The sequence below is a fragment of the Micropterus salmoides genome, unplaced genomic scaffold (genome assembly GCF_014851395.1).
Source record: "Micropterus salmoides isolate LMB-PRFRI ecotype aquatic unplaced genomic scaffold, ASM1485139v1 Ms_hic_scaffold_7, whole genome shotgun sequence".
In the NCBI taxonomy this organism is placed as follows: Eukaryota; Metazoa; Chordata; class Actinopteri; order Centrarchiformes; family Centrarchidae; genus Micropterus; species Micropterus salmoides.
In genome coordinates this window covers 17,628,974-17,646,923 of record NW_024044459.1, presented here as the reverse complement: position 1 = coordinate 17,646,923, position 17,950 = coordinate 17,628,974, and the positions used below count along the sequence as shown (strand labels likewise).

The 17,950-nt window shown below is 42.8% G+C and overlaps 2 protein-coding genes across 2 annotated transcripts; both read right to left on the bottom strand.

The window, feature by feature from the left end:
- Window positions 1–38: 38 nt before the first annotated feature.
- hic2 (hypermethylated in cancer 2) lies at window positions 39–13,312 on the bottom strand. Its single transcript, XM_038704515.1, has 2 exons — window positions 12,918–13,312; window positions 39–2,798 (listed from the first exon to the last, which is right to left on the bottom strand). The coding sequence occupies exon 2, from the start codon at window positions 2,710–2,712 to the stop codon at window positions 949–951; it is 1,764 nt and encodes a 587-aa protein (XP_038560443.1). The 5' UTR covers window positions 2,713–2,798; window positions 12,918–13,312; the 3' UTR covers window positions 39–948.
- Window positions 13,313–13,687: 375 nt separating this feature from the next.
- LOC119892314 (beta-2 adrenergic receptor-like) lies at window positions 13,688–17,099 on the bottom strand. The gene is made up of 2 exons (XM_038704516.1): window positions 15,678–17,099; window positions 13,688–15,188 (listed from the first exon to the last, which is right to left on the bottom strand). The coding sequence occupies exons 1-2, from the start codon at window positions 16,541–16,543 to the stop codon at window positions 15,110–15,112; spliced, it is 945 nt and encodes a 314-aa protein (XP_038560444.1). The 5' UTR covers window positions 16,544–17,099; the 3' UTR covers window positions 13,688–15,109.
- Between the last annotated feature and the right edge of the window lie 851 nt (window positions 17,100–17,950).

Genomic DNA, 17,950 nt, shown 5'->3' with positions numbered 1-17,950 from the left:
ACCCACCCCACCCCAACCCAACCTAAATCCCACCCCTCCACAAGAAAAACCCCAAGACCTTCCAGTTTAAACATTCACTGAAACATTACAAGTTCTTTAAGTAAAACAAGTACCTCAAGGGGTTCATCTTTCAAACCAGGGTTCATTCCTGGGAGCACTAGCAGGCAAAACCGAAAACAATGAAAATTTCTCTATATTACTGTGAACAGCTGTAGTGAGGACTTTGAGTATTTGTAGTCTGTAGAACTAAAACTTAATCCAAATGTCATCCCAACATGAACCTTCTTTCAGGACTTTCATTTAAAGCATGGAGATGGTCCCAAACCCAGTTACCACCCCCCCCCCCTTACACACAGATGTTACCAATGTAACAATGGATATAAAGCTGTAAGGGTAGAAATAATCTTTTTGCTGAATTATTGCCAGTAATGTTTGCACGGGTTTTTGGTCAAAATAGCACTGTAGCAGTAATGAGGGGGACTCATGAGTTATCAGTTTGAGGAACAACAATGCTCAAAGGTAGAAAGGAGAAAGGCTGCTGAGGGGTATGAGGTGAGGGGACTTGACATTATTTCAGTACCCACATTCACATTTGACAGACTTGCAACGCAGGCCAGAAGTCATGCCACTCCACCATGGCTTTGTGACTTTGGAGAGAGACAGGAGTAATTGTCCCTCTAGAACTCCTGAGAGGTGAGCAGACGTCAATGACATAAATGATGACATGATCCTTGCATCAACAAGATCCCACCGTCACCAAGAGCCCAATGTTGGCTAACAGCTACATCTTTCACTTAGCCAGGGTGTAGTAAACTGGAATTAATATGTTTAACTGTGTGTGTTTGCATGTGAATGTGTGCATGTGCGTTTCTTTGCTGTTGAGATGTGAAAAGGGTAGAGACATGTTTCTTTTTTTCTATTCCCAGAGTTCTTTGGCTTGATGCATTTCTAGGAGGGTGAGGTGTGCATTCTCAGGTGACTGATGAGGTTGCGCTGCTGGGTAAACTTCCCTCCACATAGCTGGCATTCATACGGCTTCTCCCCAGAGTGTACACGCATGTGCTCGGTCAGACGGTACTGGCGTGTGAAGCGCATGCCACACTCTTCACATGCAAATGGCTTTAGACCAAGGTGGCTGCGCATGTGGCGTGTCATGGTGCCCCTCTGGGTGAACATTTTGCCACAGATGTTGCAGGGGAAAGGTCTGGTCAGCCAGTGGCTCTTTTCATGTTGTCTCAGAGTTGCTGGGTCTTTGTAGCTCTTACTGCAGACTGTACACTTGAATGGACGTGTTTCAGAGCCAAAGCTTGAAGGGCCAACAGGGGCAGAGAGGTCCTCTGCCTCTTCCTCGTCTTCCTCTTTCACGAAGGTCCCTCCTTCCTCTTTGATGTAGAGCTCATCTTCAGTGTGCGTCTCCACGTGAGCATTGAGCTGCTCAGAACTGGGAAAGCCCTTACCACAGGGAATGCACACATAGAGGTTGTCTCCGAATGCTGGCTCAAAACCTTCCTGCCGGTACACGTAGTTGGCGCTTTGGTGTCCGCCTCCTGTTCCTCCCCCACCTCCTGCACTCTCTCCGTCACTTTGCCCACTCTCATCACTATGGTCCTGGCCATTCTCTCCGCCTTCTTCTTCATCTTTACACTGGAAGGACTGGTCAGAAGCAAAGCTGCTTCCACTGCCCCCTCCAACCCCAGTGGAACGGCCATCTTTAGGACCCACTATCACCCCATTAACGAGCGGCCTGTCATGATCTTCAGACTTCAACCCTGATGCCTCTCTTTTAGGCCATTCGTTCTTGCGAGCACCCTGCCGGGATTTCTTCTGAGGTGGGGGACCATCAGTCTGGCATTGAGTTTCCTCTGAGGCTTTAGAGGAGGAGTTGAGCTCCATGGTCTCTGAGCCACAGATGTCTACACCTGGTAGGGTGGTAGAGGAGTCATCCAGTGAGGCACTGTTGGTTGTGGATACTGAGGCAGATTGAGGGGATTCTTGGGAGTTGCTGTGTGGGCTGAGGGCATCAGTGGCTGTGCCCGCAGAGGGAGGGCTCTTCTTTGACAAGTCTAGTCCAAGGTCTGGCTCCCCGGCACTTCCTCCACTACTGAGATGACCATTACTGCTGCCATTCCCCCCATTCCCATTCCTTCCAGAGCTGCCAACAAACATTTCGTCATCTGAGAGCTTGTCTCGAATTCCTTCATCTGGCTGTGGCTGGTCGGCATCAGAAGGGGTCGGAGGATAGTGGTTGATGGGGCCAGCAGGGGTAGAAGAGGAAAGGCGCTGGTTGTTGAGGCGTAAGCGGCTAAGGGGACCTGGAGTAGAGGGTTTGCCTGGCAGGGGTTTCCCACCACTGCGCTTGAGCTTCTTTCTGCACAGAGCAGCGAGGTCATGGAGCTGGAGGTAGCTAGCTGCAGTTAAGAGGGCACTGAAGTTCTGCTCACTGCTCTGGTCCGATGAGGACAGGAGCTTCCCAGTGTAAATGAAGTCCAGAACTTGTCTGAATACAGAGGGGTTAACCATCTCTGTGTCAAGGTTAATGAGGTTATCGTGGAGGACCAAAGATTTGAAGTAAATGCTGCTTGCCGCCAGGATGTTTTTGTGGGCACGGAAGAGTGCATTCTCCACCACGATGATGACATCACACAGGAAGCCCTTGGCTCTCTGCTGGTTGAGTTGCAGCAGCAGTTGTTTGGCATGATTTGGCAGTTCCATTTCCACCTTCCTTCCTTCTTTCCTTCACTCACTCTCTCTCTCTCTCTCTCTCTCTCTCTCTCTTCCTACACGTGCACCACCTGAAGCTGAAAGAAAGAAATGAAAGAGGTTCTTAGTTTTACATCGTAGAGGAAGTTCTAGATACCATGACAGGTTGTTCAATACAGTGTGCAAGCCACAGTAAAAGACATGATAGAAAAGTAGTGGTCTTCAACAGAGCACACAAAATGTTTCCACACTCGAGATGGCAATTTATAAAAAGTAAAAAAATGCAGCATGCACAGGCTTAGCGGTATAACAGCCAGGATTTTCCCTGCCATTACATATTAGAAAGTAGCACGCAATTTCGCCAGTGAAAGTAATCCTTGACCAGTCACTCAGTTTGAATGTCGGGCCGGAACTGGTTGTTTGCTAATGCGCAATGATAACTGCTTAGGTACTATGCCGGTGTTATAAATTTAAAATGTTCCATACACTGCAAGTCCATAAGCCTATCTACCATACGCGCCGCTGTAATCGTCATCAGTTTATAGGCTCCAAGCAGTGGAAAATAAATCAATAACCCAACAATAGTAGAAACATGCTAATTGTGTTTAGAACACACATACAACTCACTGGCCCTTGCTGTTCGGTTAGGGCTTGATCATCAGCTGGTTCAGGTGTGTACATAACTAACCTTTTTTAAATTTTTTAAATTTTTCAAATTTTGTCTTTAAGCTTTTTGGGTGTTGTAATAACAATGGTCCAAAATTATATCAAATTGCATAGTTTAAAACCTTCAAAGCACCTAAGCCTTCTAACAACCTGGGGAAAACCCTGAGGGCTTGCATTGTTCAAAAGCAGTATGTTTTTGCACAAGTTGGGTTTAATCTTTAGTTTATTGCAGCCTTCACTGGGATTAGGACAGTTACAGTGCTTGCATGTCTGACATATCTAACAATTACACTGCATGTGTTTTGACTCCCACTGTGAGTACATCAATCTCAACCTTTAGCTCTCATGGGGAAATTAGCAAACTGTTAGCACAGCGTGCCACATAATCACACAGCGAGCTTAGAAACTGGAACCCTTCCCTCCCTCTCGTCTTCCTTTTAAACAAATTGCAACCCTACATGGATCAAGTTCTGATTGTACACATTGCCACTGTTCTTACACAAAAGCCAAAGGGGTGGAGAAGAAGAAAGGGTGAAGTAACTACTTTTCTAAGGTGCCTCAGCTTCTCTTCCTTATCTCTGTGGAGTAACTCTAGTTTCGGTGGGGTGCCCTCTTTGGAGAATCGGCTCCCTCGAGTCTCCATTAGGTCATGGTAATGTCAGCCCTGCCCCATTGTCTGCGGGTGGGGGTCAGTGACACAGCAGGGCCAGGAGGAGGGATTAGGTGACACCTGAGCAGGTAAAACTACACAGGAGCTGGGGCAGAAAGGGGGGGGGGGAGGGGTGGCTCAAAGACAAGGGCAGCAACACCTGATCCTCCAGAGAGGGACTCATTTATGGAATTAGGACAGATGAATTTAATTCAGTGTTAAACTACATACTGATGACCTACTACATAACACGATGCTCTATTTACAATCTGACTGAACAAAAAACACAAATTTTGTTAAAAGCAATTCAATGCAATAGATGCAAAGAACCTGTCCACTGCTCAAGCGTGATGGTAACAGCAGTAATGTGCTTAAGTTGTAGCAGCAGAGTCTGTCCTTGACTTATGTGTAACGTGTTCTCTGAGCCCTGGACATGCTGGGAAAATGGACACACATCTTTAATGCCCCTGATCAGAGCAGGTTATACTGTATTGCAGGAGATTACGCAGTAATGCAGAGAAATGCTTAACTCAAGCATGCATGTAAATACATGCCATATAGACCTAGTGCCAACCTAGAGATTTAGTGAAAATCATGTTTCATAAAGATGCAGCAGCAAAGAATGGAGTGGTTCCAATACTCAGAGTGACAGAAGCGCCAAGCTTGAATGCAAAGACATACGACTGAACTCTGTTTATCAAAACCCCCTCTGGAAAAGGGTTCATCTGAAGGCTGAAATTCAAAAGAATGCATCAGCCCAAAGCTGTTTCTCAAATCACAGAACCAAGGGCAGCTGGTACTGCCCGTTCTCGTGTTTCAAAAACTTCACTGTATTCTAACCAAATAACAACTGCACACAGATAAAGAATGTAGTTCAGCATCCCCACAAATTTTGCTTCATCTGTTCACCAACCAGTCAATTCAGTTTTAAATCAGGTTTAGCAGCCTGTGTTGGATCTGTATGCTTCATCAAGGAATCTGACATTTGCACAATAATTACATGCTTCACAAAATTCTTAAAGAAAGCCTTGGGTATACTGGCCACAGCCCTACAATTAAGCTCTACAATTACTACTAACACAGATGAAAACCACAAACTGCCATTGAAGGTGATAATATATGAAGCAAATTTGTCAGATCTGGATTGTAAGGTCAACACACCGCTGCAAAAACAGTTTATTAAAGGCAACACTGAACATCGTTCAAGAACAATGAGGTGGAAATTGTTAACTGGACATAGCTGGCTCTGTTGGAACAGTCGGGCTAGCTGATACAATCAGCTGGTGTGAGCATTTCTCTCATGTCCAGGCCTGGGCTTGCCTCCTCTGCTTTGACACTTCTACTCATGGACTTCTTCCCCTCCCCCGTCTTTCCTCTGCTCTTCTCCTCCTCTCTCTCTATCCCCTTCCCTCACCAGCCTCTCACCGGGCATGCAGACACATCCCCGGAACAGTTTTCTGTCCCCAACGTGAATTATAATGAGCTATTCTGGAATACATAACCCAGATCTGCAGTTAATGGCAGAGCGTGCTACAGAGGTGGACAGAACTAAACCCTGCAGGCAGTAATGGAGAAGAGGGCTGCTAGAGAAAGAAGGGCCTCTGCTATGATGCCAGCCAGGAAGCCATATATCAGTCAAGGCTCTCTCAACATACACACACACCTCTGCAGGCTTTGTGGGGGGATTCTAGAGGCTTTTCCAGCAGGCAGGCATAAAAAGGGGGCTGGGCTCAAAGTAGAGAAGGGGGAAAAAAGCCCTCCCTTCACCCCCTCCTCTTCTCGTCCCTCGTTTTCTCTCTCTCCTCCCCCCATCACCCACACGGCTACCCTCTCCCCCGGGCCCCACCAGTGCTGTGCTGTGCCGGCTGGATTCCAGGGAGCCGCTAATGGATTACGGCTGATCTATATGCAGTGAGGGTGGGACACGTGTAGGCCCAGCTCCCCTTCTAATGGTGCTGCCCAGGAAAGCAGGCTTAATACCACAGGGGACAGGTAGGCCTGCACCATCGTTGCACCTCCATGGCCCTCTTTTGTAGAAACATTTTTAATGCCATATCTAGGTTCTGTTACAGCGTCGGAGCCTCACAGTAAGAATGTAAAGTTAGGGATGGATAAACAATTTGGAAGACCCTACTAGAACAGTCAGAACGATGTTTCCAGTATGGAGGATGAATAGTTCATAGGTATTGCACATATTTGGACATTACACATTTACATTGCACATATTGTAATTGCTAATCGTTGCTGTTCTATATTTTTTTTATTGTCAATTTATATATTTATGTACACAATATTCTCTTCCGTTGCAATACGTCTGCACAACACGAACCGGAGTAATGCACATGTAAATATCTGCCACATTGTTCTTTCTCTGAAAATAGTTCTATTATTTTTTCTCTATTCTTTTATTATTCTTATACAACTTGCATTTGCTTATTCCATATTTATATATTTCTACATTTATTTATGTCACCTGTCTAAATGAAGCACCTTATCACCAAAGCAAATTCCTCATATGTGTAAAACACTATTTGGTAATAAAGCTCCTGATTCTGATTCTGTATAATGTTAGGTCATTGGAAAGTAGCATTTCCTGCAGGGTTGGATACGTGTTTTTTAAGTCCTCAACAAAGGCTGGCAGGGAGGTTGAGAGATGGCAAGATAGCTGGTCAGGAGGGCTGTGAGAAACAATACTTGCCCTGTCCAAATATGGCACCACATACCAACCAGACAGCTCTGGGCTTGGACTACAGATAGGGGTAGATGTTGCCCTTCAAGCACAGGCACAGGATCATCTTACCTTGCCTGCAGTGTTAACCTTTTCAAAAACTGACTGTGGCTTAATGATAGAGGGGGAAACCTCATTTTAAAAACACAGCATCCTACCGCTTATCCTCAACCTTGACTTGTTTCAGGAGCCTGCTGATGAGGAGATGAGCAGACCGCAATGTTTACACAGACTTGACGGACACGATCAGGACAACATATCCGTGTGTTGATTTGGGACTAAACTAGTGAGCGTCAAAGTGTCCCCAGCAGTTACTTAATGTCGGGCTCCTCTAAATTAAACTGGTTACATCAGAGACCTGCATGATTGGTTTATGGATTAAACAGCAAGCTAGTAAACCTTTTAGAGTCAGTGTTCATGTAGAAAAGGTGACTGAAAGAGCAGTGGGCTGTGGCACTAATCTCCTGAACAGAGTGTAGAGAGCCAGGAGAGAGGGCAGAGGTGAGGCAAAGTCCTGTGGCGCAATAACAAAACACACCCTACTACTGTGAAAGGTCATCTGCTAAACAACCAATAGAAAACAAGACTGAGTAGGATTTAAAAAAATATTCAACCTAAGCTTTATTGCAGGGTTATATTTCACAGTGATTCCTTTAAACAACATACACAGACTTTGTAAAACTGTATAGATGGACATAATGCAGGGAATGATGGGTAAAAGAGACAGATGTGCATGTCAAGATGCTTTGAAGCAGACAGAGAAAGAGAGCCAATCATGTACACGACCAAATGGACTGCTGTGTACACGCACTCACAGAGACAGCGCACACAGTACACACTTAAATACACACACACCAAGAGAGTATGCTTGTGGGCAGAGGGAGTGGGGGAGGGGCTAGGGGGATGGTACAAAGCCAGTTTGAAATACAAATACTGAGCAACCACCACTGAGCCATTTCAACATGGCTGACACTGCTGCATGGATATGGTTGATCCATGCAGGAGTTGTGGGTACTGCAATAATCTGAGTTTCACTTCTCTCTTGAGTGAGTGACAGTACAGCTCACAATACAGGAGGAGATGAAAACAAAAAGCCTGTGCTTTTTGGCTGCCCTCTCTATACATTTATTTTCACTTGTGTGATATCTCCTGCTTCGGAGGACATGCCGCAATCCTATCACAAATGTTTTGATAATGATTGTAGTTTTAAGAAACACTTTCAGAAACTTCAGTCCACACTTAACTGTGCTTAAATGCACTCACAAACACAGGTTACTGGCGCAAATCAGGTTAAGGCAGGAAATTGGAGAATGTGTTTATATGCACTGCAGTAACCTGGTGATTGTAACATTTGACGCTGTCATATATATTTAGTGTATTATTAATGGAGAATATTTTTTCCCCCAGAGCATTAGGTTTGGCATGTTTATTTCAGTTTAACTGGAGTTTGGATTGGTTACATGCACTTTACATAAGTGATGTTTGCTTTTTATCCAGCCACACTGGTGTCACAGCGATACTTTGCTGGTCTGTTTCCATAATCAGGTTACTACAGAAAGTTGACACAGAGTTTTGTGTATGCAAACATCCAATGTCACCAACACGAAATAAATTTAATCCAAAATTTTGTGTAATCTAAACTGTAACTAGATACAGTGATGCATCTAGTGCAGTACTGTGGTGCCATGGAAAGCAGAATGTGCAGGGGGTTTTTTTCCAACAGAGAATATAGAGGGGGAAATAAAAAATGAAGACACCTGCTCCTTCAAATTAAAACCTTCCAATACTCATGTCTCCATGGCAAAAGTTTGAATAGCTCTGATGCAGAGGATCTGCTGGAATTCTGGACACTGATCCAATTCTGGTTATAATCTCTTCAGAAAAGCTGCAGTGGGGATGTCCTGCATCACAAAGGCTCAAAACATTAAGACAAAAGGCTGATCTGTCCTGTCTTACAGACATGAATTTACTGCAGGATTGTTGGATACAAATGCTAAAGAACAGGTGCATGGCCCTGGTGCTGCATGGCTGAAGGGGGAAGTACATGAATTACAGTGTCCTTAGCCTGGATAGAACACATCCAATTAAGACTCATTTCCTGGCAGGCAGTTCAGCCATGTTGCAGACAAACAAGTCCTGCCCAGGGTGCAGTGGAATGAAAAGAGCCTCGTCCATTTCATCACCGGAGGGGGCCAATGGTTGCAGCATAGCCCAGATGTGCCAGTGCTGTGCAGCATGGGAAGAACAGGCAAGACTCTCTCACATTCACACACACAAGCACATGAATTCTCTTACATGTGCACAACTCAGCCTGTAACGAAACCCATGGATCCATTTGCGTGAATTTGTGCAATGGTCTAAAGAAAACTCATGTCTAAATAACACCTTTTGCATTTCAGGATTTTCTAGCAGCAGGGTTAGGGTTAACACCAGTGAAAACAAAACTAAAGGTTTTTCTGAAGATCAGATGATAAAGTAGTAGCAGGAGTCTTAACCTTTTTTCCTACATAACAACTTAACATGCCAAGATGTCCAATTAAAAAGACAGGCAGGACAGGCCAGAATGCCAGATTTAAGTATGGCTACAGGTATGATAGTATCTGCAGGCAGAGTTCAGCAGTCATGTGCATAAAACTGAAAGCACAATGCCAGAAGACAAATACATTTGCAAAAATACCTCAAAGTATGTTTCACTTTGTCATGAAGGGTTATCGTTTAAAGAAAAGTAAATATAATCAATGTTCACTGCACATTTTATGTGACTTATCTTATTTTCTGGTTTGACAGCATTTTATTGAATCTCAAATTGAGTGATGAATCCATTGATTAGAGGCAATTGCTTTCAAATGCCTTATTGAATATCTTTTGCTTTAGCTTTCAGCAATTTCAGGTTGAAAAATGTATACATGCATACATACAACATTTAAATAATAAAAAACAAAAAATCTGTGGGTGTTCTTTGTTAATAAAAAAAAAGATTTCTTGACTCTGAGATTAACAAATCCAGGTATCCAGATCTCTGCTGTCATGGGTTAATGTATGTGTGCATCTACATTCTGTCTCCATACTGTATTGTATTTTGTGGCTTGGTTGCTGTATTTAAAAAAAGTGTCCCCTGGACAAATTAAATAAAGACTGATATGAGACACTGAGACTTTCACTGAGACTACCAGCAATACTGGCTAGCAACTGGCACACACACACACACACACACACACACATGCTGCTTCCAACTGCATACCCTTGCCAAAAATGAGGTAATCAACCACTTCACTAAACAAGTGAACATATGATTGGTATGATCAACTGACCTCTGTCTTGAGAGAATGAACTTTGTTGATGAGATAACCCCCCCCCCCCCCCCCCCCCCCCCCCCCCCCCGCCCCGTAAAAAGCAGCAGATCCACATGACCTGGAGCCTAATGCTGTGGCTCAGGACAGAGGGCATGTTGGGTAAGAAGAGATCCTGTATGGTCCAAGGTTTTACAGAGCTGCCACCCCTCCTCCTCCTCCTCCCCCAACACACTTTAAACACAGCATAACCTTCTGGCTATCAGCACTACATTCCACAGACTGTTTCTTCTTCTTAAGGAACAACAACAACCCTGCCCTGAGGTACTTTAGCCACTGAACGAACCAAACCGCCCTCAAACAAGCAGCACAGAACAGACGGGACTGTACAGACACGACAGCCAAGCACAATCTATAAGTCCTCGTCTAACCTGTCAGCAGAACATATAGCCTAAGCAGCCTTACTGCATTGTGCTGCCCACACACACGCCACTGTAAGCCACGATCACAATGTACACAGTGCGTGTGCTGAGAAGGGGAAGGGACAAGTAGGGTGAGGCAAGACCAACCAGCCGATCATGAGGATCATGAGGCACACACAGGTCTCAAAATACCCTTCAGGCCACACTTTGTAGTCCATAGTAATCAATGAATCTACTCACACTGATCAGTTGACTTGACTTGGTCATTTTAATGGCCTAAATTAACTTGTTCAACAGTTATTACTAAATGTGCATATGTATAATGTATATTTAACAGCTACAATTTGCCATTGGTTAGGCTTGTGACTTTATTACACTTTTTGGTCAGTATTTCCCTCTCATCTCTGTTGTGTGTTTTGGTGGCACTGCTAGCTTGTTACACATCTGCTACATAAAAAATAAACATAAATGAAACATTTTCAGAGTAATACTTCATCTACTATCTGAAAGAGGAGTGGTCAGTTAAAATGTAACTCACACAAGTCCATATTTTTTTTTGTATACCTAAACACTTTAAGCTTTTGAAGCTTATTGCGGTTACAGATGCAGCATTGTCATCATCAACCACGTAAGTCAGTACAGGAGCCCTAATCACAAGCCTCAGCAGATTTGACTATCTATATGAAGTGTAAAATGTATTTGGATGCAACTCATCAATCCTTCTTGTGCTTTTATTGCTGAAAAGCACAATTCAGCTAACTGTTTGGCCAAACTGTAGGCTGGCTGCAGAGCAACTGCACATCAACAACACTTCTGGGTGGGTGTAACCAGCCAAAATGTAGTCCTACAATCTTCATATTACAGGCTACAGCACCCTGCAACTCTGAGCAGGATAAGAGGCTGTAAAAATAGATGGATTTATCTCCATATTGCCCTAAGGTTGTGACAAAACTTCCCCAAGGCAAGAGTCTGGAAATGTCACAGCATCTACAAAAACAGTGGAACCTTGCATTTTTCAGAATGCCTACAAGTTTATGCCGACAACAGCACTGGATGTATTTGAGAAACATTTATTACAAAAACTGGCTAAAATACTGCCTCACACACTGTTGTAACATGTATAACAGGTATGCCAGTTCCATTAACTACAGAATACAAGTGTCTTATTAGAAGCACATCTTGTGCACTGTGTATTTTTTTTCCTTGAAACTAACTTATGTAAAACCTATAGATCTAAAAACACAATAACAGGGAACCCACATTACTAACATTCCTGTGCCTTATTATCTCCATGGCCTTTTGTACTTTAACAACACTAATCACCTGAGAAGCCAAGCAGCCTTTACACCTGAACACATACATTGTTGTATTAGCTACAAAGAGATTTGTGATTGGTTTGAATTAGAGTTTAATAACCAAATATGTGGGTGTTTATTTCTTTTTTTTAATCATAACGATAATTTACGACCAGGAATTAATATCATGCAATACTGTTTCTATAAAGCACAGCTGTTTTTGGTCACAATGTAACGTTACACTCACACGGTGGCCGATCACAAAGATGGTCGATGTATAGCAGTAGCCCATCTATAGGCTATAAAGACACAAACAATCTCCTGGATCGATAGAATTTAACGTTTTAAACCAGAAAGTAGCTGCGTCTACATTGTACTGGATATATTTGCAAGTCAATCCTTTTAAATCATTTTTAATTAGGATAGCCCTACTAAAAAAAAGGTGACTTAACCTACATATAAAAGATGCAGGTTACACTACAGGCATCGACTGTAACGGTTATAAGGAACATTGCGCAAAACACATTGCGTAAAAGCCACAGAATCAGTCCTGTTTAATTTAACACATTAAGAGCAATGTACTGCTATTTGACAAAAGTCAGTGTTATGATCACATGAGAGCGATCGATTTAAATGAGATCGTCAGCTCATTACTATCCTAGGCTACATGTTTGTAAACACTTGAACATTTTGGAGTATAAAACATTAATAAAACGAGGTTCAGTGTGAACACATTCCTGTGAAGCGCTGCAACGAGCAGTTTGTGGATCCTTTCTGTCGCCCGATGTGCTTTGCCAGCCTTGTAATTATTAGGTACACCCTCGTCCTGTGGGGCTGGGGCATCTCTTGCTTATAAACCTACGACGCCAAAATAAACGCCGCAAAATTTGCAAGCAATTTACCTTGCGTTTTCGAGAAGGGGCCGCGATAAGGTCGAGCAATAAAGTGGGATTTCTCGGCTTGCCAGGCAGGCTGGTACAGCGAGAATATACACCAGCGGAGCCCCTTTTTGTTGGCACGACATAGAAAAAAAATATCACCGTAACGCCGAAAACCCTTGCGGTGCTTGCAGCAGGGAAAAAAACCGATCCAACCAAAACAGACATGAAAGCAGCACCGTTACGCATTTACAATCCACCTTACAGACAAATCATTCATTTTAAATACCTTATTACATCGGTAGGGTCGTTCTCAAGCGTTCTTTACCATCCTCTTGCTCATCTCACAGCCTTCGGGACGCCATGTTGCAAGCTTATGACGTTAGGCTTCCTCACCCCTGACCCACATTTGAATAGAAACCAGCCCAGAGTGCAGCAGAGAAAACATCCCACTGTGGGAGGGTTTGGCCAATTTCTCAGCCCAGGACCCTTGGCAACTTTACCTGCAAGATGGCAGAGAGACAGAGAAAGACAGAGGGAGGGCTACATGCCCTGTTCAGACTGTGGTCTTCTTCTTCTCCCAGCAGCGCGACTAGCCATAGCCATGGTTCTATACTGCTGTATGCAGGTCTACGCTGCAAATGTCTGACGTGACAAGTTATCATGTATAATGTATAGGCCTTATTCTCGAATTAAAAATAATTAAACAAACCAAATGTGTTATGAGAGGGTGTGAGAGAAACCCGCACGTTTCGAGAGCAGTTTCACCTACATGCTAATAACAATCTAGTGAATTGATTGATCAGCGATCAAGGGATTTCCTTTTTATTATAGAAAATGTTTGAATCAAAATGATAATGAAATCATCTTATATGACTTTAGCAGGGTTACATATAAAAAAGCTCGTTTCACTGCTGCAGATTAGGTAGGTAAACTGAGATTTTTTTTACTATGTTTCTCTGCAAGTAGCCTATTCACTAGTAGCCTGTGCAATTTCAACATGCAATGTATTTTATGTGCCTATCACAATCACCGAAGACAACTGCATCAACCCTGTTCATTCTTAAATCAATTTATTAGTTGGATTTAAGATAACAGTTGCAATTTGAGACTTCAAATTTGTCCTCAAAGCAATAACAAATCTCGGCCATTCATCATGATTGATGGCCAAATTATTTATAGGTATCTGCAGAAAGGAAGAGAGAAGGAGAGAGATGTTTCTGAGTCAAAAATTGGGCACCAGATGTGCGGAAGTGTGGTGATCTGTTGGCTCCTCCCCTTAGCACAGAGGACCCAGACCAGCCTTCAGCCAATAGAAAACAAGATCCAACCTACTCATGGTCTCACCTAGACATACCAATTATTGGACCTCTATCAACGAGATTACTTTGATGATGCCACTTGGCTGCTGAGATAATGGATATTGTTGCCCATCGCCTGCAGTGCGCTACAGAGACACAGATTGATCCACACATTGCACCAGTTTAATCTCCCATGCTTTATGCTTATAGTTCAAATTCCTTGAATATCGAAGTTATGGCGCTGTGCCAAAGTGCTCTTCTGACACTCAGTGGTTACCGCGGAAACTGCATCCTCTGCCTGGAGGCTCAACACACTGAGTTGCATAATCAAGGTTCGTCGACTCACTGCATGTGTTTCTGGATTATTGGTTGCCTAGGCTGCACCGTAGTTGAAGATCCTTCGCGATCACCGACAATGGCTATGAGGCAACCATGTGAAAACCCTCATAAAGATAGGCAAAATAAAAATTCCTAATTGCCCATGTCCGATGGGAATTTATACCAGAATTCAGTTAAAACAGCCAATCAGCCTGGCCACAGCTAATCCCCCTTTTGCCAAGTTTCAGTGACACATGGTTAGGTCTGCTTTAGCAAAAAAAACATGTTACTATAGCAAAAATCTATTTAATTAAGGTGTCAGGAAAATTACCAGTCTCTGGAAATATGCTGGAGGCTACCAAGTAATAGCTTAATAAAAGATTCGTCCAACTTTGTCCTATGCATAGGCCTATTTCACATTTAAATTGTTTCCAGTAAGGAAGCTTATAGATGTTGACAATTAAATTAAAACAAAATGGCTGTAATAACAAAATGTTGGCACAGTCAAGTTTCCCTTAGGCTATTGATTCATTTTTACTAGAGATAACCTACCTACTATAAATAACTAAATTAAAACACGTGTTTGTCATTTCCATCAGTTTTTTTGTGGAACAACATTTCTCATGGCAAGACATTCAGACAACACACTTAGGCCTAATAGAGACCTGAAATTCGTTCATTGCGATTTGAAAACAACAATGGAGATATTGTGCTTAACAGATTAGATGTGCTGAGCACATGATTAAACATTTCCTCTTCTTCCAGGAAATGCAAAGCCTGAATTGTCATCGTTTGACAGCAAGCGTGCTTTCAAATGAAACTTCCTCTTCAGTCTTTGATTAGTTTGGTTATAAAACAACGTTTACTTTGACATCCATCCTAGTTTTAAATTACGCTGCGGGACCTGGGTAGGTATAGGGCCAAGTCGTCCAGGATGTTGCCTTATGAAGAGAAAGAAAGAGAAGGGAATCAATTTCAGTCTCAAGACTCAATAACGTAGTATACGTACGTGTATAATAGTTGCCTTGGTGTTTCCATGGCAGACAAAAATACAGCAAGATTAAGAATTTCAAGTAAGATCCAACAACAACAAAAAATGAACAGGTCAAAACACATAATATCATAAAGTACAAAACTCTACTACAGTGTAACCGTGAGCTATTCATGTCAACAAGTGTGAAAAGTGGTAAACATGTGCAGGAACATTCAGAATATTGTCACAAATACATGATATTGGGGGTCTATAAACTACAATGAACTAATAAACGAATCCTAATAAAAATAAGTTTTCTGCCACGTTTATAAAGTGATTCTGAGCTTGGATAGTTGAGTAAAACATTTGAAAACTTGATTAAACTATCATGAAAGCCGTCTTAGGATAACACTGAGGAGCTAACAACGTGTCTCGTCGAACATCACCACCCTCTTACCTACTCTTCCTACAGCAGGGTCTCCACACTTTAGTGAGCAGGTTTGCTCTGAGCGCCGTGCACCCTCTGATGTACAGGAGGGGGGTCAGGGCAGCATTAACTCTGGGCAAAATGCGAAGAGGGTCAGTGCCTTCGTTCTTAAAAGTATAACACGTTGAACCAATGAAATTGCAGATGATAACATGACAGAATATGGGAAGCCACGTCCCCAAGAAAAACACAGCCACCACCAGTATGAGATACACCGATGAGCGCTTGCTCTCTCTCTCCTCAGATGGCGGTTCCCTCTCCAGCTGGAACCTGGCTATTACGAACAGTCTAATATTCAGCCCTATCATTATAATCACTGTGAATATGTTCCCCACAAACGTACCAATGCCCGTGATCTTTTTGGCTACCCCGACTGTGACCAGGTTGTGCACAGCCACGATCAAAAAAGCATAGACCCAGTAAACAGAGATGACCAGCAGGGTCCTGTTTCGGGTCATGCGCTGGGAGTATTTAAAAGGTGACACCACCGCGTGGTACCTGTCTGCCTGCGCGGCCAGGATGGCCATGTAAGACAGTCCTAGAAATGTGGGTGCAATATAAAAGGTTCTTGTCGGGGAGTCGACGTTATCCCTCACATCAAGAACGCCAACATAATAATATGACACGCCGGTGCAGATGTCACTGAAGCAGGTGCTCAGCATGTACATGAAGCGGTTCTCGCTGCGCAGCGCCTTGTGCAGCAGTATGGAGAGAGATACAGACACGTTGAGGAAAATGATGGTTGCAGCCAGAAAAATGCTGAAAAGAACTATCAACACATTGCCAAAGCTTGTTGGGGGCACCACAAGAGACAACACCTGGCTTATGTTACTCATCGGTGCGGTTAAAACGTGTGTGCAACTGCGGGTTTAGGTCTTCGTTGCACAGGAAAGACCGGCAGCAATGCAGCTGTGTGACTGTACAGCTCCCATTTATCTGGGAAGCGCAATCAGGCTTACAGGTGACTTTAATTCCCATGGACAACAAGTCAACAAGCTCCTGACAAAAACATACTGAGTTCAACAACTTCTTAAAGTAGGCCTAACAGGCCTAAATATTACACTGTAGTAGCCTACAATTTTCTTTTATCATTATCTCAGGTTATCAGTTTTAGGTTGACATTATCACCACATATAGTCCAGACTTCAGTGCCTCTTATGTTAAATTCTGAGGGGAGGAACATACTATCTGAAAAGATGATGTAATTTTGCAGGTTCTGCAATTTCACCCAAAGTCTGGAACAGCCTCCCTCTGGGTCTGAGGACAGCATCAAGAAAGGTCTTTTAGAAAGTGCAATAAACAAATCTTGTACCTAGAATCTGTCATTGCAACTTAAATACAATTATGTATCACATTGGCATTTAAAAAAAATCTTTCTCTTTGTAGAGTCTATTACTGAATGTAAACTAACCGTTGTTCTTTTAAATTGACTGCACTCGCTTTCTAATTATTCAGTTGTCTATTGTTTTCCTTTAATGTAAAGCACTTTGAAAAACATTTATTAGCTGACATCAACATCTGAAACTTCCTGCTTATTAACATGTTAGGACACAAGAAAGTAGAGAAAGTATAGAGATTACTTGCTATATACTTTGAACTGTTTTATGCAGCTGTTTCCAAAGTTTGTTGCTTTAGAGGCACAAAAGAACAATATTTAATAGAGAAAACTCCCTTACTCTTCTCATCTAACCTGTCTGCACTGAGCTTGCCTAACAGCTGCATAAGCCCTCTCCAACAGGCCTAATTATTAATAAGGTTAAGTAGCCTGAATATTTGGGCTTTTTTGAAACATGTAGAAATAAAACATAATTTGTTTGAATTAGTAATCACTGCTGCTGGAGACGACTCATGATTCATAGTGTCTGGATCCACAACAGTCTGAACAAAGAAGCTGTGTAATGCATGTGTCAACTGACATGACAGACTGACTTCTTTAAAGTGGTTAACGCAAATTAATGTTTCAGTGATGTCATATTTTTACACTCTAGACCTCATAGCCTATAAATCCTATTGTCTGTGCAGGATTTCATTTCAAGTGTATGTTTGTTGTTTGATAAAGAGAAAGCCTCAGTGGATAAAGCTGTGAACCAAAGCACCTCTACATCATGACATCCACTGGGAGGGCCAGTTTAAGACAGGATCAAACTTTAGGGTTTACTACTATTGAACTGAACTGACCTGGGAATCCAGACATTAAAAAAACATTCACAGGCAGGTATGGGACAAGAGTTTTACTTATTTGG